At 42.8% G+C, this 24,635-nt stretch overlaps 2 protein-coding genes and 1 pseudogene across 5 annotated transcripts; 2 read left to right on the top strand and 1 right to left on the bottom strand.

The window, feature by feature from the left end:
- The first annotated feature begins 12 nt into the window (after positions 1-12).
- Positions 13-9,274, top strand: TXNL4B (thioredoxin like 4B). Of its 4 annotated transcripts, none has more exons than XR_005990288.1 (5): positions 26-251; positions 3,143-3,311; positions 5,155-5,306; positions 7,707-8,110; positions 8,769-9,274. XR_005990288.1 is itself a non-coding variant. In XM_041771383.1 (4 exons), exons 2-4 carry the CDS (start codon positions 3,180-3,182, stop codon positions 7,870-7,872), a joined length of 450 nt encoding a protein of 149 aa, XP_041627317.1. In that variant the 5' UTR covers positions 26-251; positions 3,143-3,179; the 3' UTR covers positions 7,873-9,274. The 4 variants fall into 4 exon arrangements, 2 of the variants coding, with proteins under 2 accessions (XP_041627318.1, XP_041627317.1); XR_005990287.1 differs by having other exon boundaries at positions 8,709-9,274; XM_041771383.1 differs by having other exon boundaries at positions 7,707-9,274.
- Positions 9,275-11,387: 2,113 nt separating this feature from the next.
- LOC121501011 (haptoglobin) lies at positions 11,388-16,156 on the bottom strand. The gene is made up of 5 exons (XM_041773118.1): positions 16,019-16,156; positions 14,675-14,757; positions 14,261-14,362; positions 13,249-13,323; positions 11,388-12,294 (listed from the first exon to the last, which is right to left on the bottom strand). The coding sequence occupies exons 1-5, from the start codon at positions 16,021-16,023 to the stop codon at positions 11,516-11,518; spliced, it is 1,044 nt and encodes a 347-aa protein (XP_041629052.1). The 5' UTR covers positions 16,024-16,156; the 3' UTR covers positions 11,388-11,515.
- Positions 16,157-18,165: 2,009 nt separating this feature from the next.
- Positions 18,166-18,856, top strand: LOC121500967 (annotated as a pseudogene).
- Positions 18,857-24,635: the final 5,779 nt, after the last annotated feature.

Here is a 24,635-nt window from a genome sequence, read left to right as displayed (position 1 = left end):
GGATAACCCCCCGTTGATGGACTGTTCTGGACCGCGAGTTCATCTACTGCGCCTGTGCGTTTCCTTCTTCCGCTTCCGCCTTCTTAAGCGGGGCTCTGGGAGCCGCTGGGCCGGAGCGCCTGGGTTGCGGTGCGTTAAGGCGGCTGCGTTGACGTGGGAGGAGCCGCCGGCGTCCTGACTTTTTTGGACAGAAGGCCAAGGTGGCGGACGCCGCTGAAGCGGAAGAGCGAGAGGTGACCTGGACAAATGAGGTGAGTATCGTCCGCCCTAGCAGTTGGCGGCCAGGAGCAGCCCACCCAGAGGCATTGCTGATGTATGTATGTCTGTGTTTCTCGAAGATTTTGGAAGAAGAAAGATGCTCACTCCGATGTAATTAAGAATCACCTGCTGTCTGTTCGGTCGCAGAGATGACCGCTGATGGTGTTGGGGGATATGGACCTCCAGTTAGTTTTCCACGCACACGTAGAATGCGTGTGCAGTATCGTGTTGCACCACAACGGGGTCACGCCCTGTAGCCTGTTTTATGACTTCTTCACGGTGAGAACGTGTCGGGATCTGAGAAGTTCATTCGTAGCACAATATTCTGTGGCTGTGTAATGACGGTAGCTTGCAGGACTGGACTAGCCTTTATTTTTCCAGTCCCCCTACTTTGAGCCACGCAGGTTATTTTCAGGTTTTTGTTTTTTTGTTTTGTATTTTTGTTTTGTTTTGTTTTTCCTTTCTTTTTTTTTTTTTTAATTTTTTATTTATTTATGATAGTCACAGAGAGAGAGAGAGAGAGAGAGAGGCAGAGACACAGGCTTGTTTTGTTTTTTTTTTTAACCATCAAGAATAGTGATGTTTTCTACGTAAATCTTTTGTGGACGTGTCGAATTAGTTCTCAGAAGAAGTATCGTTGCTCAGGGTGTTTCCTTCCTAGAAAAGTTCTGCTTCTCTGCATTCCAGCGGGGACTATGAAATGCGTGTCCATTCGCACTCTTGCATTCCTGTTTTCATCTTTACCAGCTTAATGGCTTTGTCAATCTTCCAAGCTGCTCTTCTTTGTTTACCAGTAAAGTGTAACTTTGCAAATACTTTTGTCCGTTTGTATGTCTTTTGTGAAGTCTCTGTTGGTATCCTTTGCTGTGAGCATTTTCTTAGGGGTGGCATCAGTTTTCCTGTCTTCATTCCAACATTTATCCAGTCCTCTCACCCTGGTAGACAGCTTTGCCCCTCGCCCTACCTCCTCCTATAAGTAATGTACTGAATTCTGTTTGAATTCTTGTAGGATAGATCCATCCTTTCTTTGACTTTCCCTTTCATCAGTAATTTGTTCTGCTACAGACATCTGATAAAGTCCCTTCTGGTGGTCAGCTTGCGTAGTTAAAGTATGACACTATGGGAACAATTTCATTCCCTATATGAATTGTTATTCATTAACATCTTGAAATGTGACTTATCACACACACACAAATAAAGAAATCCTCCCTTTTCATAGCATTAGGCAACTTTGGGACCCAGTGTAAAATATCAAGTATCTCAATGGAGTTTCCTGTGGATGGACTCAAAAATAAAGGTCCTTGATCAAAGAGTTTCTCAGCCATAAAAACAGGAAACTATTATAGCAGAAGGAACACTGCACTAGAAATCTGGTGACTTGGATTCTAGTCCTTGTAGCTAGAACCAAAACTGTAATATAAGCAAACAAGTCTAAAATGAAGGGGTTGGGGAGGTGGATGCGGGGATGGGGTAACTGGATGATGGGCATTAAGGAGGGCACGTGGTGTGATGAGCACTGGGTGTTATACTATATGTTAGCAAATTGAGTATAAACTTTAAAAAGGATTAAAAATCAAAGAATAAATATTCAATTAAATTTTAAAAAGAAAGTTATAAAATGAGGGCAGTGGATTAGGTCCCTCCTATCTCAGTATCTTAGACTTATTTTGTGTGTGTAGCTGTCACACCCTCAATTGATCTGTTTGCCATGTGGTGAGGTGCATCTCGTAAGGTATACACCAACAATCTTTAAGCCAGGACTCATAATAATACTCCATCACTAAAAGACTGTTTAAAAAGTATGGTACATGCATAATGGGGAGCCTGGGTGGCTCAATCAGTTAAGCGTCTGCCTTCAGCTCAGGTCATGACCCCAGGGTCCTGGGATCAAACCCCGTGTTGTGTTCCCTGCTCATCCGGGAAATCTCCTCCCTCTCCCTCTGCCCCTCCCCCTGCTCATGTTCTCTTACTCTCAAATAAATAAATGAAATGTTTTTTAAAAGATTTGTTTTTAAATAAAACTTCGACACATGCATGAAATAGTGTGTTGCTGTGACAGTGTAAGTAGGGATATGGGAAGATCTTTACATGTTAGGTAAAAAAAACTACAAAGTGCAGAAGACTGGGTAAAGTATGTGTGCTGGACATCCATCATTTGCCTCTCCAGATCCCCTCTTCCTCCTCCTCTAGACTACTCTGGGACCAGGAGACTGGGCTGCCTTCTGCATGTCCTCTGCCCTCTGGTTCCAGTTTGAGTCAGCCAGTGGAGGCATTCGCAGGAGATGAGCGGGAGAGAGGAGGGGCTGCACCCCTTCACTGCAGGCTGACCTTCCGTACAATAGCCTTCTGCACCCAGCAGCCCCCACCACACACTCCTGCAGACTACTCTCTCCCATGGCTCCTTCAGGCTTAGGGGTGGGAACAGCACCCTGCTCTTGCTAGCGGAGTACACCACTGCACACTGCCTAATGAAGGTCTCTTCAAATTACCAAACTTGAGAATGTCACCTTTTTCCTGCTGGAACGCTGGCAGAATAGGCTATTTTTGGAGTAAAAGAGGGAAAAAACGTAGAAATGCATATTTGTACTTTCCTGTAGATGCATAACAAAACTGGAAGATACAGTGCAAATGGGGCTAGTTGAGGGCAGACAGGGAAGGGCGATTTTTCACCGTCACCGTCTACTATCTTGTTTCTTTTTAAGCAGGTGGACTTGCCACCAGTTTGCACATTTAGTGTTTTCCTTTTCCTTTTTTGATACTGTGTATGAAACCACTTGTTCCTCTGGGGATAGAATGTACGTATATTACCCATTGCAAAAATTAAATTTTCTTAAAATTAGAACTCATGCGCTTAATCTGTCTTTAAATATTGCGACTATTTCAGGTCTGACAGCGAGGATTAATATTTGGATTATTTCAAGATGAGCTTCCTGTTGCCCAAGCTAAATAGCAAAAAAGAAGTAGACCAAGCAATAAAAAGTACGGCAGAGAAGGTGTTGGTCCTCAGGTTTGGGAGAGATGAGGATCCTGTCTGTCTGCAGCTAGATGATATAGTAAGTGAATTTTTTCAATAAATGGTTTTTATTAAAAATCCATATATTCTTACTTCACCATCAACAGAGTGCATGGAAAAAAAAAAAAAAAACAGAGTGCATGGAAGGGAGTGGCCGGGCCCAAGGATACAGCTTTTCATTAGTTGGCACACTTTCACCAGGAGTGGATCGTGTGCCTGCCCTGAGCTGAGCCCCCAAATCTGCGACTGTGCTAAGTCTGTCCGAGATGTCCTTCCCCACCAGCAGCCGTCCAAGTTCAGTTTCACCAACAAGGCAGTGGAGGACCAGAAACGCTATTAAAAAGCATCTGTGGGGATCCCTGGATGGCGCAGCGGTTTAGCGCCTGCCTTTGGCCCGGGGCGTGATCCTGGAGACCGGGGATCGAATCCCACGTCAGGCTCCCGGTGCATGGAGCCTGCTTCTCCCTCTGCCTGAGTCTCTGCCTCTCTCTGTGTGTGACTATCATAAATAAATAAAAATTAATAATAAAATAAAATTTAAAAAAAATAAAAAATAAATAAAAATAAATAAAAAGCATCTGTGAACCTTATCTTGCTCGCTGCTCACAATAGTGGGATAATTACTGTTCCCACGGTAGATGGATGAATGCCAGGGAGGTCAGGTGCCTACCCACAGGACAGAACAACTAACCTGCAGAGCTGGGGTGTAAACTTCGTTTTCTCTGCCTGCAGATAAGCTTTCCTAGTGTATTGCCTCCAGTGTGTGCCTGATGATAATCTCTGACTTCTAACACATTTTCCTACTCTAATGAGTAGAGAGGGGGGCCTGAGACAGAATGGGTATATTCTCATCTGCTTATTAGGGACTTACTCCAGAACTAAGACCTCTTCCCACCATTTCTATTGCCACCACCCACAATGTGGATCCAGTATAAGAATCTTTATTACTATTTAATTTTTTTCAATTTTAAAAATAATAATCCTAATTACTATGATGAAAAATGAGTATGCATTGTGTTAACCTGGGGGGAAAGGGCCAGAGGTTTATGCCCTCAGCTGTAGAGGGGAGGGAATATCACAGAGCCGAGAGTATAGACTGAAGCCAGGTTACCAAGTTCAAGTCCTAGCTTTACTGCTTACTAGCTCTGTGACTGGAGGCAGATTACCTCAGTTTCTTCATCTAAGAAATGGGGACTATAATAACCGCATAGGAATGTTGTAACGATTAAATGAGTTAACACATGCAAAGCACTTAGGACACTTAGCACATAATAACTGCCATGCAAGTCTTCACTATTTTTATTATAATTATTATTTATGGGGGATTGGAAAAAAAGAGATTTGAGGGAATTTCAGTGTACGGTACATACTTCTGAGTTGTTTTTGTATAAGTGAACATGGATTTTATGGGCAGCCTGGGTGGCTCAGCGGTTTAGCACTGCCTTCAGCCGAGGGTGTGATCCTGGAGACCCGGGATCGAGTCCCACATCAGGATCCCTGCGTGGAGCCTGCTTCTCCCTCTGCCTGTGTCTCTGCCTCTCTCTCTATGTGTGTCTCTCATGAATAAATAAATAAAATCTTAAAAAAAAAATAACATGGATTTTATAAATCCACAAAATACTTATAAAAACTTTTTACAACCCAAACCAGATTTTTCTTGAAAAGGGAGAAATGTATTTACACAGTTTCCCCAGGGCCCTCTCACAAATCTACCAACAGAGACTCAGACTCTGAATGGTAAGGTTATACTGTGTCTAAAATGAAAGTCAGGAGAGATTCTTGCCCCAGAAATTGTTTTCAAACAATATTCCAGCAAAACGTTTCACAGAAGAAACCTTAGCTGCCTCTTGTATTGTGACCTACATATCTCTCTCTATTTGCAGCTTTCTAAAACTTCTCCTGACCTGAGTAAAATGGCTGCTATATATCTGGTAGATGTGGACCAAACTCCTGTTTACACACACTATTTTGACATCAGTTATATTCCATCTACTGTGTTTTTCTTCAATGGGCAGCATATGAAAGTGGATTATGGGTAAGTTAGATGGACTTGAAGTTATTATAACAGTGGGAGTTTCTTTTACCCGAGTAGTTCCAGTAACTCACCTCCCTGCCTGGGATGGTGGCTTCGTGAGCTTTATATTGGTTCTGTTTCCTCCACTGACCTACTCATTTGTTATGTGAAACTTTGGTGCAAAAAAGAGTATTTCTAGTAGGAATGGCCAGTGTTAACTTCCTATTAAAGGATGAAAGAACTGTGCAGTTTGCGGAGCACTAACCATCCTTCAGTGTAGAAAATACAGAACAGCTTTTTAAAAAGTTTCCCAGGAATTTCATTTAAAACCAGATATGTCACTGTACTTAAACTTTTGGGACTGGTTGACTGCATTTGTAAAAGAAGTGTTCCAGGAAATGAAGACATGCTTCTTTCTGGCCAACTATCCTGTCTTCTGCCACTCAGAAAGTTTTAAAGTCATTCTTCAGACAATTCTGTCAGGAATAAGCACCGTGAAGTCTATAACACTCTCCACTGCATCCAGTCAGCATCCTAATACTTAACATGTATTTTCAGTGTGTCCATAGTTCTTACCGTTTCTTACTGTGGGTGAGGTCCAATTGTCTAGATCTGTGTACATGTTTTGTTATTATCTTTTTGAAAATTAAATATTACCTGTTTTAAGTATTTTAAAGCTATTTATTTTCCTAGGATATAGTTGATATAGGTATTATTTTGGTGCAGTCTTTTTAAAAGGTGATTTATGACACTATCACCTGAAAAATAAGTAAAATTTTGGGGGCACCTGGGTGGCTTTTTTTTTTTTTTTTTTTTTTTTTTTTTTGGGTGGCTCTTTTGATTGAGGCATCCGACCTTTGATTTTGGCTCAGGTCATGGTCTCTGGGTTGTGGGATTGAGCCCTGTGTCAGGCTCCATGCTCAGCACCAAGTCTGGTTGACCCTTTCCCTCAGTCCCTCCCCCACTCTTGTACTCTCTTAAAAAAAAAAAAAAAATTAGGGCAGCCCAAGTGGCTCAGCAGTTTAGCGCCATCTTTGGCCCAGGGCATGATCCTGGAGACCCGGGATCGAGTCCTGCGTCAGGCTCCCTGCGTGGAGCTTGCTTCTCCGTCTGCCTAGTCTGTGTGTCTCTGCCTCTCTCTCTCTGTCTCTCATGAATAAATAAATAAAATCTTTTTTTAAAAAAATTAAAATTTTTAACCCAGTAATTGCATTTCCAGGAATTTCTCTGAAGGAAAATAATCATGAAAGTGGGCAAAATTGGCTGTATGAATATTCATCCCACCATTATTTAGCAAATACATAGAAAGAACATAGATGTCCACAGAGGAATACTAGATATCAATTTCATATAATGTTGTAGATACAAGTTTAATGACTTTGAAAGAAATAGGTTAGGGAACCCTGGGTGGCGCAGCGGTTTGGCACCTGCCTTTGGCCCAGGGCACGATCCTGGAGACTCAGGATCGAATCCCACATCGGGCTCCCAGTGCATGGAGCCTGCTTCTCCCTCTGCCTATGTCTCTGCCTCTCTCTCTCTCTCTCTCTCTCTCTGTGTGTGTGACTATCATAAATTAAAAAAAAAAAAAATTAGAAAGAAATAGGTTATATGTTAGTTGGAAAAGCATATTACAAAATGGTTTGCATGATATAATTCCCCTGATTTTGAAAAAAGAAATGCATCTGCATACAGAGACACACACAGATTGGAAGGACATGTACCAAAATGCAGTCTCTGACCTCACTGGTAATTTTTTTTTTTTCTGAAAAATTTCTACAATTAACATACTTAAGGGGTCCCTGGGTGGCGCAGCGGTTTGGCGTCTGCCTTTGGCCCAGGGCGCGATCCTGGAGACCCGGTATCGAATCCCACGTTGGGCTCCCAGTGCATGGAGCCTGCTTCTCCCTCTGCCTCTCCCTCTCTCTCTCTGTGACTATCATAAATAAATAAAAATTTTTTAAAAAAAGCATACTTAAAGTTAGAAATAATAAAAAAATTAAAAATAAATATTTCATACCCACCACTCAAAAATTTAAGTGAGGGCAACTACCAAGAGGATGACCAGTTAATGGGCTTTACACGGTATAGCCAACAGCAGCAGCCACAGACTATGCCCACGCAAGCATCCAGGGAATTCTACTGGATAAGGAGCTAAGAAGTGATTAAAATAGATTGTGAAGTGGAGGCTCTTCACATGATAGGGCTCACGTGCCACCCCAGTGGCCGACAGCACTAGTGTTAGTCCTGTATCAGATGGGTCCAGTAATTGCAAACAGAGAAATCAGCATCAGGCTTTATGTCTTAAGTCTCCCCAACAAGAAGAAAGTAACAGAGCTGCGATTCATTTTGTTTATCCCGGAGGTCTGCAGTGAGTAATCACCAAAAGTTTTGAGCAGCATTGTTTTCTTCTGTGCTCTCTAGGTCTCCAGATCACACTAAGTTTGTGGGAAGTTTCAAAACCAAGCAGGACTTCATAGATTTGATTGAAGTAATCTATCGAGGAGCAATGAGGGGAAAACTTATTGTCCAAAGTCCTATTGATCCCAAGAATATTCCCAAATATGACCTTCTCTATCAAGACATTTAGCACATTCACTACTCAAAATTGAAGAAAAAGGCACATCTTGAAGCAGTACCTGAATCTAGCTCTGCTGTTTTCCTGGAGTCCTTCCAAAGTGTGTTCAGCGTCCCAGCAGAGAAGATGTCCGACTTGGATAGAAAAAACTCCACCCCCAAATAGAAGACCTTGCTGATGCCGTGATGAGCAGGGATGCTTAAGTGTCTACTCCTTGCAGACAGACCTCAGAGCAGTCAAGACAGCTGTGGTCAGTTTTCCCAGCATGATTTATATCGTTCTTTATTCCCTAAGATAATAACAGAATCCTTCTAACCATTGGCTAGTACAGTTTAACTGTGTTTATTTGATACATAAGTAAAATAGAAAATCAGTTCCCATAAGAACAGAAATACTTATTTTATATCCTAGATGTACGCGTACACCCTTACCCTCACCCACTCAGATTTATCTCATACTCTCCCATCTCCAGTCCCTGGTAGCTCAGGTTCTTTTGGAAAAATGATTCTCTACTGAGAGTGGGCAAATTTGTTTTATTTTGGAAGCTTTCTGGCTTAGACTTTTATAACTATCCTGGTTTGCTCATTTTACTAGTTTTTATGTTATTAAATTACCCAAGAAATAAGACCTGGAACCTTTATCATCCAGCACCCAATTTGAGCTAAACAAAAAACTACCTGTCGTAAGTAGAAGCAGGTTTCTCCCAGAAGTCAGAGTTCTGCCTCTCTCTGAGGCAGAGAATTTTACTCCAAGGACTCAGTACTGGAAAGAGATGTCAGAGTTGTTAGAAATACTATCTCTATGGTATTTGCCTCTTTTAATAACTTTATGAAGAATTGTTCTTCCAGCATCCCTGGCATAACCTGCCACCACTTGGGCAAGTCATTGCTTCTCTCAAAACCCCACAGAGCCTATGGATCCTGGTCTTCTAGAACAAGAGAATAGATTCAGAGCCGGAGGGCAGTGGGCCCCAGGCAGCATCCACCTGCTTGGCAGCTGCTGACTGCAGAGCCAACAGAAGCCCAGTTCCATGCAGGCCAGCACTGTCACTGCAAGTGCATTCCCCCTTGACCAGGTGGCTTCCTTTGCAAGCCTGGTCTGCAGGAAAAGGTGACCAGAAGGAAGGCTGCTGGGGGCCTCTGTGTTCTTCACCGATGAAAGGAGAGAACCACTCCAGGAAGAGGGCAGAACCAAACCCTTCCTCCACCACCTCTTGCTGCTCTGGTTATCCTGATTCATGGGACTACAACAGCCATCCCAGGACCGGGAGGACCAGCACTGGGATGAAAAGTCTGTGTGAGAACAACAGTAAGAACCTGGATCCCTGATGACGTAATTGAGCTACTGACTGAACCCCAGACCTGTTTTCCCCCCAGACCCCTGTGAAAGAATAAAACACTTTCATGGCCTGTCATGTCACTGTGTGTTGGACTTTCTATCAGATCCTAAATCACACAGCATCAGAAATGGGCTAAGTGCGCAGATCCCAGCAAAAACTCAGGACTGGTGTGCATAAAATTCTCCTATCTCCGCTCCCCCCGAGGTCTCTGGGGAGTGTTTCTCTGAAGTCCTGATTTGTGTTTTTGTTCCTCTCTCGGTTGCTTTCCATTCCACAAGTGCCGACTGAGTGCATACTGAATGCCCTGCCCTGGGCTAGGTGCTCCATAAACACAGATGGTTCCTAAGCGGGAGAGGGCTTCATAGAGGACACAGTGCCTGCACCTGGGAGGACAGTAGGAGGTTTCTATGTGCATGTTAGGGGAGGGCACCAAGAGGGGAGACTGCAGAACCGCCCTGAGAGCTATGTGCAGTTCCATGTCCCTGAAGACCAGGAGGCCAGGAGGTGCTGCTGTGGAGGAAGCCAGAGAAGATGAGTGAATGGAAGAAATGCCAAAGGCTTCCTCTTAGTACTTTCCTCCTGAACAGTGGCCAGAAGCCACTTAATGCAAGCAGATAATTCTTCAAGAAAAGCACCGTGAGGGGATCCCTGGGTGGCTCAGCGGTTTAGCGCTTGCCTTTGGCCCAGGGCATGATCCTGGAGTCGCGGGATCAAATCCCGCATTGGGTTTCTTGCATGGAGCCTACTTCTCCCTCTGCCTGTGTCTCTGCCTCTCTCTGTGTCTCTCATGAATAAATAAATAAAACCTTTAAAAAAAAAAAATCACGTGATTTTTTTTCTTCAAGAAAATTTAGTGTGGGGGGCATCTGAGTAGCTCAGTGGTTGAGCACCTGCTCTCAGCTCAGGTCGTGATCCTGGAGACCCAGGATCAAGACCCACGTCAGGCTCCCTGCATGGAGCCTGCTTCTCCCTCTGCCTGTGTCTCTGCCTCTCTCTGTGTCTCTCATTAATAAATAAATAATATCTTTTAAAAAAAGAAAATTTAGTGCTAAAGACTGTACCAGAAGAAAAGGGCCTAACTGTATTCTGAGAGGCATCCATGTACGTGTCTAGTATATGTCAGTTTCTGGCTATTTGCTCTTTCCCAGGTGTTAGAGCACAGGTGTAAGATCTCCATTGGCCCGCTAGCTCTGACCTGTTGAAAAGCATGGATGGCTCTGGAGAGTGGGTACAAGGACAGCCTCACCGTGCAGGGCAGACCCGGGTGCAAGAACACAGACATCAGGTCATTTTGTACCAGTGAGCTGGAGAGGCCATCTTTGCATCTGACAAAAAGGTACCTTGATGAAACCGGAAAGAGTGGAAGAAGTTAGAAGTAGAGCTTCCTGTTGACAAGGGTTCTGAAACTGTTCTGGGAGACCCTTAAGAGCAAGACCCTGTCTTTATGAAGGGGAAGACTCAGATGGCTTGCATTTGGCTCCTGGTAAGGGACAGGTTTCTTCCACCCGGGGAAAGCACACCCTATAGAGGGAGGACCTGTAACTCTTCACCAGGTTCCAGAATGTTGGTAGGGATGTTGGAGATGATCTGGCTCAAGCCCCTCGGGAAGGAAACTGGACACTAATGGCAGGGAACTGAAGGCACTTGGCAGATGCTACAGTCTGGCCCAGCAAGTCCAGAATGCTACCTTTACCCTATCTCATCTGTCTTCTAAGTGCCAGTGTGCACAAATATTACAATGCTGCCCATGTCAGAACCCCTGTTATTGTCCTGTGCTGAGCTGGCATCTATCTTCCCCCTCCATCCGCATGCCCCCTCACTCACTGCAGAGAGCAAGGGGAGGCCGTGCAGAGAGCTGGAGGTCACGCTCGGACAGGCCCGGGCTCGCAGTTAACCCAGTCACGCTGCCTCACGGCGCTGTGGCCTCTAACAAATCACTTAACTTCTCCAAGTCTGTTTCCTTGTCTGAAGCAAGGGAAACGGTGACCTTTCTGAGGCCTGCCATTTGGTAGAACTCGGTCACCGAGTACAACCCCAGCATGGGACGGTTTCATGTCCCCTCAGGGATTTCCAGTTAGTGTGGGGTGCTTTCTGCCACACTCCCGGTATACACCGCTATCCCACTAAGCTGTTGCTGTACCACACATGAGACAATAAACACGGCCGGAGGCTAAAAACAGCACAGAAATGACTCGAGAAAGCCCTTTATTGATCGACAGCATGCTTCACACCGTGTTCTACCCCCACCACTCCCATGCAGTTTTTCCTCCCAGAGTGAATTCTTGCTCTTAGGCAGAGGCTGCCAGCCTGTCAGCATTAGTTGCCAGCGATGGTTTCCTGCACCCAGGCCAGAACAGAGGGCACCTTCACGTACACCCCGTACTCGGCCACAGTACAGCTCTTATCAAAGCTCAGGATCCCGGCCGCATACCAGGTGTCTTCGTCCTGGTCGTGAACAGCAAAGGCACTGCCAGCGTCACCATAACAAGTGTCTTCCTGAAACTTGGACATGCCGGCACAGAAGGTGTGCTCATTCAGAATGGGCTGTACCCCGACAGGGCTCTTCGGTGACTTCTTTTCAGGCACCGTGCTGCCTTCGTAGTGCTGTACACACTTGTCTTGATCAGCCACAGGCAGCATGACATACTTCAGTAGCTCAGTAAAATTGAAGTTGGAATTTCGTCCCCAGCCAGACACGTAGCCTATACGCCCCACTTCTGCATAATCTTTGGAAGGTAGACAGATGGGCATTACTCTCTCATCAATGGGCACCTTCTGTTTGAGTTTGATGAGCCCGATATCTACCTTGGAGTAGTCAGGGTGTAGGACCACCTTTTCAACCTCCACGAGCTGATTTTTCCCCACATAGAGTTTTAAAGTAGGGGCAATGTCCTTTGCTTTTGCATCATCCTTATGGCCCAGGAAGAGATTTTTAGCTGTAGTCAGCAGCCATTGTTCATTGATCAGTGTGGCCCCTGAGGTGAGATTATGGTGGGAGACCATCTTAGCCTGCCAGGGAAAGCTGCCTTTGGCATCCACTGATCCACCCATGATCCGCTGCACCTGATCCACTGGATTCTTGGGCTTTCCACATACTGTCAAGAAAAGAAAGTCAAGAGCAGAAATGTGAGTCTCCAGTGTGGGAAAGAGAGGGACAGTGTTGGCAGTTGCTACTGCCTAAACTGTCGTAATTTCTGCACAGCTAGAAGTATTGACATGCCTTGCCTTTATCACCTGCTCCTGTCATTTCCACGGTTTAAAACGGTTCTTTTTTATAAAGTTGCATACATCACTAAGACACAGTTTTATTTCCTGCTTTTCTAACTCATGGAAAAAAAAAAGTTATGCTGATATTTTCAAATGCTGGCTAAAGAACCGTATGTGTGTTTAAATAAGTCATCACAAATAGACATGTCCACAGCTCCTGGAAATTCATTGTAAGGATGAGAAACTATAATAATTCATTCTCTCTGAATAAGGAGTGATCTGTGGCAGCATTGGCTGGAACTCCGATTTCAGATGTTGCAGTTAATATAAAGCAGGTGAATAGTTCTGCGCCACTAATGGCACAAGAGGGCAGGCAAAATCCTCTTGTCCAGGAGGGAAAGGGAAACATCTCTTCCTAATAACAAAAAACAGAAGTTCTAGCCCCTCTCCAGCTTGCATCACACCTCTGTGGATTGGGTTTTGCGCTGTCCTCCCACAACGCATTCTTCCTGGAGCGTGCTTTACTTGACTCTGGGCTCCCTGGACAGCTTACGTGTACATATAGGGCCTCCTGGCCCTGGAGGGCTTATAGACAGCAGATTCCACCAATACCCCGAAGGCCCAAAGGAGCAAGATCCTTAGTGAACTTTACTGGGGACTCATCACCTAGATGTGCACTCAACAGCCTGGCTGACCATTTATGGTTCTCCCTGGCCCTCCATCTGGGTGCTCAGTCAGTAAAGATGTGCCTCCAGGATGTTTCGATCAAGATGCCTGCACACACAGTAGACTCTCAACACCCACCTTTGGTTGGCTCCCCAGGGCCCCTGGCTTCTTCCTACCTGCTTCACATTCAGGAAGTTTCTCTCCAACGGCCTTGTTTGTCCAATGCTTCTCACTGTTCAAGGTGTACACTCCTGAAACAAAAGGAAATAAATGAGTCAAAAGAGAAATTGAATCTGGACCTAGCATGAGGAAAGAAGGTGTTGAAAGAGAATTAAAGAGAGACAGAAGGAAGGGGCAGAGAAGAGGAGGGAGGAACGAGCTCTGCTCTAGAAGCCAAGTGCTGGGGGTGCCAGTGAAGCCCAGCAGGATGGATCTGGGGCTTTGGTGACACAGCACTGAGTAAGAATCAGGGTTCAGATTCTCGCTCTCCCTCTACAAGCCCCCTGAACTTGAACATGTCATTCAGCCTCTCTGTGCCTCAGCTTCCTCATTGGCAAAATGAATATAACAACAGTATCTCTTCAGAGGGGCGTTGTGAGAACAAAGTGAGCAAATAAATTTAAAACACTTAGAACAGTGCAGGGAACATAGTACTAGATCAGAGCCACCTGTCGTCATCACTGGCACCACCCTCAGTTCCTTTACCACATCTGCTTTTGAAAATGTAGATCTCACTCTGGGATGAGTAGGCTACATTGGCATCACCTCCCCCTTAACAAAGGACAAAAACTGAGGCTGAGCGAATTTTTTTCCATTGGATTAATATATTTTATTAGACATTTACTGTGTTCCAAGGACTGTGCTAACATTATAGTTTTTTGTTATTTAAATTCAATATCCCAGCATATAGTATTACACCCAGTGTCATCTCATCAAGTGTCCTCCTCATTGCCCATCACCCAGTTAACCCATCCCCCAACCCACCTCCCCTTCCACAACCCTTTGTTTGTCTAGGCTAAGTGAATTTACCCAAAAGGCCACAATTACTGGTGCCAAAACCCTTACTAGAATCTACTACTCCTGGTTCCAAGAAGAACATGTAAGCTTCATGGCCCATCACCCCTGGCCACACTCATCATGAAAAGGCCGGGGTGGGGGAGGGTGCAGGGACACTTGGCTAGGGCTTACCATCTCCTTCAGTGTGCAGTTTGTAGAAAGGCTTACACTGGTAGCGAACCATGTGCTCTACGTAGCCATTTTCAATCACTGGGGGCTTTGGGAGGCTGACCTCTGCAAAGAAAAAGTCACAGGAAGAGGTGGTTGACATTCAAAAACTGATCCCAGAGACCCATGAAAAGTCAGTGAAGAAGAAGCTGCTCTGAACCATTACCCCTCCTCCACCTCAAATGGAAGCCAAAGGGAAGGCCATCTCCCCTTTTTCCTGCCTGGCTCCCCAGTGTTCTTCACTGGCCTGAAATACCAGAGATTATGACAAGAAAGAGGTACTGGCTCTTCCCAAAGAGAGGATGTAGATCTGATAGAGTCCAAATGAGACGCAGCAGTGCTGGGATGTGAGGCTCCCAACCAAACCCGAAGACTGACCTGTATTATCTGTGACCTCACTGCCAGTGTCCTCTGCGAAAAGCTGCCCCCAGAGCAGGAGGGCAATGACAGCTCCCAGGGCTCTGCGGAGAGAAGACAAGGAGTGCACAATTGGTCTCCCTACTTCACACACACACACCCTCCCATTAGGCAGCCAGAGAAGAAGCTGCATGAAAGTGTTAGGACAAAAAGTTGCCCACCACCACCACCCACATACACCCTTGTACAGCTTCCCAGTACACCCAAATTCCAGCATGCTCTGTGCTGCTGGGAATTCTACATTAGCTTCAGAGAGGAACCACCAATGTAGGAAGGCACACAGATACATGGCCCTCAATTTCTGGTGGCGTTTAGGAAACATTAAATTGCTAATAATAGGGGCTCCTGGGTGCCTCAGTTGGTCGAGCATCTGCCTTTGGCTCGGATCATGATCCCTGGGTCCTGGGATTGAGCACCATACTGGGCTCTCTGCTCAATGGAGGGCCTGCTTCTCCCTCTCCCTCTGATTGCCGCTCTGCCTACATGTGCTCTCTCTTTTTTCTCTCTGTCAAAACATTTTTTAAAAGATTGCTAATAATATGTGAGCTCTCCTGCAAAAAGAAGCCTCCCTCATGCACCCTTGCTAATAAAATGCAGATAGCTTGAAGATGGAAAATAGGGATTTCTTATGCTATTCTCTGTACTTTTTAAATTTTTCCATGATAAGATGTTCTAAACATACAGAATGTAAAACACTTACCGTGGTTTTCTTACTATTCTACGATATTTTGCCTTCAGGAGACCCCAAAATGCCAAAAAGTTTACCAGGAATATAACTGGCCTCCTGGACGCATGACTGTGGACACAGGCATCAATGCACAGGCCACACTCATCAGAGACCAGCTATACAGAGATTGCTTGGTTATGTTAAGTTGGTAGTCTTGTGACTTCAACATTTAAAAAAAAAATTGTTGTTTTGATAAAATCTCAGTGCCTTAGTTGGGTCACTCAAATGTGTTACTATTGGTACACATTTTTTTAATCTACTAATAAACATATTTAGATTGCCAAAAAGCCCACTATGAGAACTGCTGGCAGGCATCTCCTGCAAAGATGAAAAATTTGTAACCTTGAGGAAAAAGATACCTCTTAGAGTAAGTCACATTCTATGGATGCAGAAAAGCAGAAGATTTAACACATGAAACCCTTTAATTCGTTATGATTTAATTCATTTGCCCTATTTCTCTGTTTTTGTTCTGCATCTCTTCTTTGGTTTCCCCTCTACCTGCACTGTCCTGTAGGTAAACGATGTAGACAGAGAAGGAAGAAGTAATCTATGGACAAGGAGAAAGCAGCCAAACTCACCTCATCTTTGGCTTGTCTGCCTCTGGAAGAGCAGTGCTGTGGGAGACACCTGTAGATGCTTTTATGCCTCCAATATCTCACTCCCTTCTTGATTTTGTAATTCCTGTGTCTACACAACTTTGACCTTGTTAATAAGGTCATAGCATTTTCCAGTAACAGAGCCACAAACAACATCCCTGTTAAGAGTTGAGCTCTTGCTTCACACTTGAGTTTCCCCTAGTATTTCTTTACAAACCCCAAAGAAGCCTGGCCACGCTATGACCCCACATAGCTGCCAAAGTGTTTCCCGAAATCAGCCACTGTACAGGACGCGGCGGGGTGGGAGGGGGAGAAGCATCAATCTGTGTCTCTTTGTTCTGGAGAGTTTTCAGTGCTGAAAACAAAGCTGCCCTTTGCGTTATTTTAAACCCATTATAGATGCTTCTACAACCTGGCTGAGACAGGGCTCTCTAAAGAAATCATTTCCTTTTCACAATCATTTTCCCCACCCAATGTTGACATCTCCTTATTGCTTAAAAGTTCTACAATGTGAAATCAGTAAAATGTATTTATTGCGTCTTCTGTGATAGCTCTTTACAAGAAATCACACAAAATGGTTAAAGCTATCGTGTAGGCTGACACAAACCATACTCCATGGCAGTGGCTCTCATGGTATTATAATCCAGTAATTATTTTTTTAAGATTTATTTATTTAAGGGGTGTGGGGCAGAGGCAGAGGGAGAGAAAGTCTCAAGCAAACTCTTCACTGTTTGCAGAGCCCATCATGGAGCTCAGTCTCACAACCCTGAGATCGTGACCTGAACCAAGACCAAGAGTTGAACACTCAACCAGCTGTACCACCCAGGTGCCCCAAATATATTCCGGTAATTAATCCAAATAGCAGGTGGGAAAAATCAGTACACTTAAGTCAAATGTCTCCACTTCTGTATCTCAAGTACTATTCAATTGATATTTAATAGCAACTCAATAAAATCCTGCTTTGTTCATTAAAAAAAAGGTCAGTGGTTTTTAAGTTAGAATGTACAAAAGAATCACTTTGGGATATTCATGGTGGAGCTGATGTCCATCAATAGACTACAGACAAGCCAAAAGCAGAATCAGACCTATAAATACTGAGAACAAACTTATGGCTGGGGAGGGAGAAGATGGGCAAAATGAGTGAGGGGGAGAATAAGATACAACTTCCAGTATGGAAAGAATAAGTCATGGGAATATAAGGCACAGCATAAAGAATATAGTCAATGATAATGTACTAATGTTATATGGTAACATGGTAGCTGCTTGTGGTGAGCACTGCATATTGTATAGAGATGTTGAATCACTATGTTGTCCACCTGAAATTAACATATGTGTCAACAACACTCAAAACTTTTAATAGGGGAATGGCTAAATAATGTGATATCTTTGTATGATGGAATACAGATCTTCCTCAGCTTGTAATGGGGCTGCATCCTAATAAATGAGCTTAAGTTGAAAATATTGTAAGTCAAAAATTCATTTAATACACCTAATTTACCAAACATCATAGTTTACCCTGGCCTACCTTAAATGTGGTCAGAACAATTACATCAGCCTACAGTTGGGTAAAATTATCTCACACGAAGTCTATTTTATAATGTGCTGAATATCTCATGTAATTTACTGAATACTGAAAATTAAAAAAAACAAAATGCTTATGTGGGTAAAGAATGATTAAGTGTATTGATTGTTTACCGTCATGATCACGTAGCTGCCTGGGAGCTGTGGCTTGCTGCAGCTGCCATCATCACAAGAGAAAATCCTGCATAATCACTAATCTGGGAAAAAAAAAAATTCAAAGTATAGTTTCTACTGAATGCATATTGCTTCCCACCATTATAAAGTCAAAAAAGTCATAAGTCAGCGGTGAGGAGATGAGTGAAATAGGTGATGGGATTGAGAGGTACAAACTTCAAGTTATAAAATTAGTAAGTCATGAGGATGTAATGTACAGCATAGAGAATATGCTCAATAATACTGGAATAACTTTGTATGGTGACAGATGGTAACTACAATTATGATGAGCATTTCATACTGCATATAAATGTGGAATCATTATGTTATATACCTGAAACTAATATAATGTATGTCAACTATACTTTAAAAAGGGGCGGGGGGGGGACTCTTAAGTCAAAGTATCATCAGTCTGGGACCATCTGTATTATACAGCTGAGAATGAGGAAGGAAGGTACTTCAACTTGTTTCTGTAGAAATTGCCAGAAATGTTGATGCCCTCACAGCACACAACTACAACCCTCCTGCCCAGAAGCACCTGTTTGGCTACAGGGGCCACCAGGTGGCCAGGAAATGCCTCGGCCATTGAGCACCAGGACCTGCCCCTTCCTCCGCAAACAGATGAACACCAACCCATCCTGTGGCCCCTACCACTCCCAAGCACCCAGCTGCATCTTTTGGGGAACAGTGCGAGGCGTGCTGCCCCACAAGACCAAGCGAGGCCTGGCTGCCCTGGACTGCCTCAAGGTGTTTGGTGGGATCCTGCCACCCTATGACAAGAAAAAGTGGACGATGGTTCCTGCTGCCCCCAAGGTGGTACGCCTGAAGCCTATGTGAAAGTTTGCTTACCTGGGGTGCCTGGCTCACAAGGTCGACTGGAAGTACCAGGCAGTAACAGCCACCCTGGAGAAGAAGAGGACAGAGAAGGCCAAGATCCATTACCGGAAGAAGAAGCAGTTCATGAGGCTATGGAAATGGGTCAAAAAGAAGGTGGAGAAGAAAATCAACAAATACGTGGAAGTCCTCAAGACCCATGGACTCCTAAAAAAAAAAAAAAAAAAAAAAAAAAGACCCACGAATTCCTGATCTGAGCCCAATAAAATTGACTGTTTATTCCTCATGCTTGGCCTGGCCTGCCCTTCCTCCATCGCCACCTAGGATATGGAGGACTCCCAGGGACTGCTGTCCCCATGCCCCAGGCAGCCTGGGGCTTATAACGCTAGGAACACAGGTCCTTAGTCACTACTGTTAAAAAAGCTCTTCTAAAAAGTTAAAAACAACAACAACAACAACAACCTCTAAGAGTTCACTCCTGAGAGTTCTAGTGGCATTTCACAGTTTGCAAGAGAGATCTGGAAAATGGAGGGGAGCCCTGCATTGTGAATGGGGTGTATTTAAACTTTGCCACCCACAGTCAGGCGCTATACTCTGCAGCTGTTATGGTGTTAGATTATGGGCGCCAAGCCTGGTGTACAGAGGTAGTTCCAGACGCACTGTCCGGGAAGTAACAGCCAAGGAGTCACAGGAACTGCCTTTGTGCTTTCCCTGTACTTTGTAATCCAAAACTAATAAATTATTTTTAAAGAAAAAAAAAAAAAAAAAGGACGGGCAGCCCAGGTGGCTCAGCTGTTTAGCGCCGCCTTCAGCCCAGGGTGTGATCCTGGAGACCCGGGATCGAGTCCCACATCAGGCTCCCTGCATGGAGTCTGCTTCTCCCTCTGCCTGTGTCTCTGCCTCTCTCTCTCTCTCCTCTCTGTGTATTTAAATAAATAATAAAAAATCTTAAAAAAAAAAAAAAAAGGAAATGGATTCCCCTGTATAACACCAAAATCACAAGTAACAACAACAACAAAAATAGATAAATTGGGATCCATCAAAATTAAAAACTAATGTGCATCAAAAGACAATATCAAGAAAGTGAAAGACAATCTATGAAGGGGATAAAATATCTATAAATCATTATCTCTGATAACAACTTAACATCTAAAACAACAACAATCCAATTAAAACACAAGCAAATGATCTGAATAGACATTTTTCCAAAGACAATATAAATGGCCAATAAGCACATGAAGAGGTGCTCAAAGTCAAAAACCACAGGATGCCACCTCACACCTACTAGGAGCCTACAACTAAAAAAAATATAGATAGATAGATAGATAGATAGATAGATAGATAGATAGATATAGATATTTAAAATATATATATAAGCTGAGCACTGGCTGGCTCAGTCTGTAGACCATGTGGCTCTTGATCTCAGAGTTCTGGGTTCAAGTCCCATGTTGGATATAGAGATTGCTTTTAAAAATTAAAATAAAACATATATAAAATAGATGTTGGCAAGAGTATGAAGAAGTTGGAACTCCCATAGTACCATGTAAAATGGAATAGTCTCTATTGAAGACAGTATGATGGTTCCTCAAAAAGTTAAATATAAGGATGCCTGGGTGGCTCAGTGGTTGAGTGTCTGCCTTTGGCTCAGGGCATGATACCTCAGTCCTGGGATCGAGTCCCACATCAGGCTCCCTGCATGGAGCCTGCTTCTCCCTCTGCCTCTGTCTTTGTCTCTCTCTCTCTGTCTCTCATGCATAATAAATAAATAATCTTTATTTTTATTTTTATTTTTTTTATTTTTTAATCTTTATTTTTAAAAAGCTAAATATAGAATTGTTATATGACCCAGCAATTCCACTTCTAGGTATATACCCAAACTAATTGAAAATAGGGACTCTAACAGATACTTGTACACCCATGTCCAGTGCAGCATTATTCACAATAGCCAAAAGGTAGAAACAACCCAAGTATCCTTCAACAGATGAATAAACAAAATGTGGCATATATATACAATGGACTATTATTCATCTATAAATGTGCCACCTGCTACAACATGAATAAACTTGGAAAATATGATGCTAACTGAAAGAAACCAGACACTAGAAGACAAATATTGTATGATTCTACTTTTGCGAAATATCTAGGAGAGGCAAATTCATAGACACAAAGTAGATTACAGGTTACTAGGGACTGGGGGAGGGGAGGGAGGGGTATTATTGCTTAATAGGTACAGAGTTTCTGTTTGGAATGATGAAAAAGTTTTGGAAATGATGGTGATGGTTACACAACATTGCAAATGTAATTAATGCCCTGGAATTTTACGCTTTAGAATTGTTAAAAAGAGAAAATTTGTTATATATACTCTATCACAATAAAAAAAGCTCATAAAAAAACGGATTTCTTTCTCCTGAGGTCAAAAAATTTTTTAAAGCAAGCAAAACTAAATAATGTATTTTATAGGCATAGATGCCAAAGAAACAAAAACTAATTTTTTTTATATTTTAGCAGAATGGAAAGCACAAAATGTAAAATGTTACTTCTCATAGGGAGGCAGGAGGAAGGCATAAGAGAGAATCACATAGGTTAATATAAATAAATTATTGTTAATGATCCAGCTTTAGGCTGGGTGATAGGTTCATATATGTACATTTTATGATTGTACCTTATTTATTAAAAGATATGTGTAAATATTATATATATACATATATATGTAAGTATCAAATAATGTTTTAAAAAATGAAGGAGGGTGTGGGGAATCACCTCACAGACATTAAGAGGCAAAGCCCAGGACCCTCCTCCCAGAGATTTGCTCCAGTAAGTCTGAGCAGAGTCTGAGAATCTACAGTTTAAGTGGCCATAACTTCTCCCATCCCTGTATACATGCTGCAATGTGACTCTGCAGCACTGTGGTCCTATGAAGTGGAGGGAGATGTTTTCCCTTTGGGCTGCAAGTGCCCCTTCTAGAAATAAAACATTTCTCACTACCACTGTAGAACAAATGCTTACCTACTAGGTGCATGAAAATTTGTATTTGCCTGGGAACTAAAACTTTAAACTCTACCTACACATTTTGTTGGGCAACAAGGGAGAGTTCACAGCCTCTCTTCCTTGGGCATCCTTTATTAACTTGACAATAGAGTATCCAGCCCAAAGCCCTTCTGTCTTAACTGGGAATTAGAGTGGGACAAGATAAGCAGGTGGCAGCTGAGAAGCCTTAGTGTAGCCAGCCACAGGAAGTAGTGAACACATTTTGTGATGAGAACAGAAAGCAGAAAACCTTGAAAGACTGATAAAGCAGGACAGCAGCTGACAGAGAAACTTGAAGGCAGAATTTTGATTTGGGGTTGTTTTTTTGTTTTTTGTTTTTTTTATTCATGAGAGATGAGAGGGAGAGAGAGAGAGAGAGAGAGGCAGAGAGGCAGGCAGAAGGAGAAAAGCAGGCTTCTCGCAGAAGCCTGATGTGGAACTCGATCTCGGATCTGGGGATCACAACCTGAGCCGAAAGCAGCCACCCAACCACTGAGCCATCCAGGTGTCCCCAGAGTTTTGACTTTGGAAGGAAAAAGATATTTTTAAAAAGATTGTTCTGTCATTATCGTCAGTGTTAGTCTTGAAATTTTGCAAGCTACAGAAAAACAAAAAATAAGAAAAAAGTCTTCCCATTATTGCCATCCAAAGACAACAAATAACCACTATTAACACTTAAGTGTAATTGAACTCCAATAAAAAAAATAATTTAAGGGACGCCTGGGTGGCTCAGCGGTTGAGCGCCTGCCTTTGGCTCAGGTCGTGATCCCCGGATCCGGGATCGAGTCCTGCATCGGGCTCCCTGTGAGGAGCCTGCTTCTTCTCCCTCTGCTTATGTCTCTGCCTCTCCTCTCAATCTGGGTCTTTCATGAATAAATAAATAATAAATCTTTTAAAAAATAATAATAATTTTAAAAAACACCAGTGTGACTTCCTTCCAGACTTTTCTCTATATATCTTTACATAGTTTTGATAACTCTTTATACAGGATTTTTATGGTCTGCCTTTTTTTACCCATGTTATAGGTGTTTTCCACATTGTAGTAAACACTTTAAAACACTTTTAATAAAAAAAAAACACACTTTTAATGTTTTTTTTTAAAAAAAAACACTTTTAGTGTTTTAAAAGTGTAAACACTTTTACATCATATTCCTAACTTTTTAAGGATGTGTCATATGTATTTTATTTTTTTGAGAGTGAGAGAGAGAGAGGCAGGGAAGAAAGAGGGAGAGAGAGAACCTTAAGCAGGTTCCATGCCCAGCAGAGCCTGATGTGGGGCTTGATCTCAGAATCCTGAGATCATGACCTGAGCTTAAATCAAGAGTCTGTGTTTAACCAACTGAGCCAGTCAGGTAACCCTCTGTATACTTTAAATATTCCCTTGTTGTTGGGACTTTAAGATGATTCTGATTTGTCATAAATATCTTCCATAGTTTCAGGGAAGTAAGGTAGAAAGCCAGGCTGATTTCATTCTGTATGCATGATCCTGCATCGTTTACTAAAAATATCAAATCTCAGGAGTTCAGCTCAATAAATATATATGTAAAACAACTGTGTAATAAACAGATCAAGGTATAAAATGTTTCTGGGGCATTTGGATGGCTTAGTTAAGCATCCGACTCTGGATTTTGGATCAGGTCATGATCTCAGTCAGGATTGAGAGATGAAGCCCTGCATCAGGTTCCATGCTGGGTGTGGAGCCTGCTTGAAATTCCCTCTCCTTCTCCCTCTGCACCCACCCCAGCCCTGCTCAGGCACATGCATTCTCTCTGTCTTACAAAAAAAAAAAAGATATAGAATATTTCTAGCACTCTAGACAACTATTTTCAGTTCCTTGTAGTTAATACCCCACCCTAAGAAAGTAACCACTATTCTGACTTCTGTCTTGATAGAATAGTTTCCCCTGTTCTTAAACTTCATGTGAATAGAATCAAATAGTAGTCACTCATTTTTGGCTTCTTTTGCTCATCATTATGTCTGTGAGAATCAACCATATTGTCACAGTAGTTTGCTTTCTTTTTTGTTCCTGAGAAGTATTCCCTTGTATGAATAAATCACAATTGATTAATCCATTCTCCTGTTTATGGATGTTTGAACTGATTCCAGTTTGGGGCTATTACAAATAAAGCTGCTATGAACTTTCTTGCACATGTCTTTTGATGGATACATGCATTCATTTCTCTTGAATAAATATCTTGCTATGCCAGGGTACCTGGCTGGCACATTCAGACATCCAACTCTTGATTTGGGTTCAGGTCATGATTTCAGGGTTGTGAGACTGAGCCCTGCATTAGGCTCCCCACTCAGTGGGGAGTCTGCTTAAGATTCTCTCTCTTTGCCCCGTACCACACTCTTTTTTGCACATGCATGTTCTCTCTCTCTCTCTGAAATAAATAAATAAATAAATAAATAAATAAATAAATAAATAAATCTTTAAATATCTTGCTGTGCCATGGAGTAGGCAGTGTTTAGCTTTTTTAAGAAAATATTTTATTTATTTATTTGACAGAGAGACAAAGAGAGCACAAGCAAGGGAGCAGGAGAGGGAGAAGCAGGCTCCCTGCAAAGCAGGGAGCCCAACATGAGGGTTGATCCCAGGATCCCTGAGCTGAAGGCAAATACTTAACCAACTGAGCCACCCAGGTGCCCCAATGTTTAGGTTTAATAGATGCTTCCAAACAATTCTCCAGTGTACACTCCCACCAGCAATATATCAAAGTTCCAGTTGCTCCATATACTTGTCAATATATTTCAATTTTAGCCATTCTGGTGTATACGCAGCAAAATATAATGATGGCTTTAATTTGCATTTCCCAGATACTGAATGACATATAGAGCACTTTTTATATTATTAGTTCATTTAGAGAACCACTTTATGAACTGTCTTTTACTTATTGATTTGCAGGAATTGGTATTTTTTTCTCTGAACACTATTGTTAGATATATGTATAATAAACATCTTTTGTTTATTATATTCTATGGTTTATCTTTTCTTTCTTTTAAT

Source organism: Vulpes lagopus, chromosome 10 (genome assembly GCF_018345385.1).
Source record: "Vulpes lagopus strain Blue_001 chromosome 10, ASM1834538v1, whole genome shotgun sequence".
NCBI classification, from domain to species: Eukaryota; Metazoa; Chordata; class Mammalia; order Carnivora; family Canidae; genus Vulpes; species Vulpes lagopus.
This window is presented reverse-complemented; position numbering and strand designations above follow the sequence as displayed.

Excerpts from the sequence above, each read along its gene's own strand:
- TXNL4B (XM_041771383.1), top strand. The coding sequence starts at position 3,180 with ATGAGCTTCCTGTTGCCCAAGCTAAATAGCAAAAAAGAAGTAGACCAA. Across the intron at positions 3,312-5,154 it reads GTCTGCAGCTAGATGATATA|CTTTCTAAAACTTCTCCTGA; the intron begins GTAAGTGAATTT and ends CTCTATTTGCAG. Across the intron at positions 5,307-7,706 it reads CATATGAAAGTGGATTATGG|GTCTCCAGATCACACTAAGT; the intron begins GTAAGTTAGATG and ends TGTGCTCTCTAG.
- LOC121501011 (XM_041773118.1), bottom strand. Across the intron at positions 14,363-14,674 it reads TGAGGTCACAGATAATACAG|AGGTCAGCCTCCCAAAGCCC; the intron begins GTCAGTCTTCGG and ends TTTTCTTTGCAG. Across the intron at positions 12,295-13,248 it reads ACTTCCTGAATGTGAAGCAG|TATGTGGAAAGCCCAAGAAT; the intron begins GTAGGAAGAAGC and ends TTTTCTTGACAG.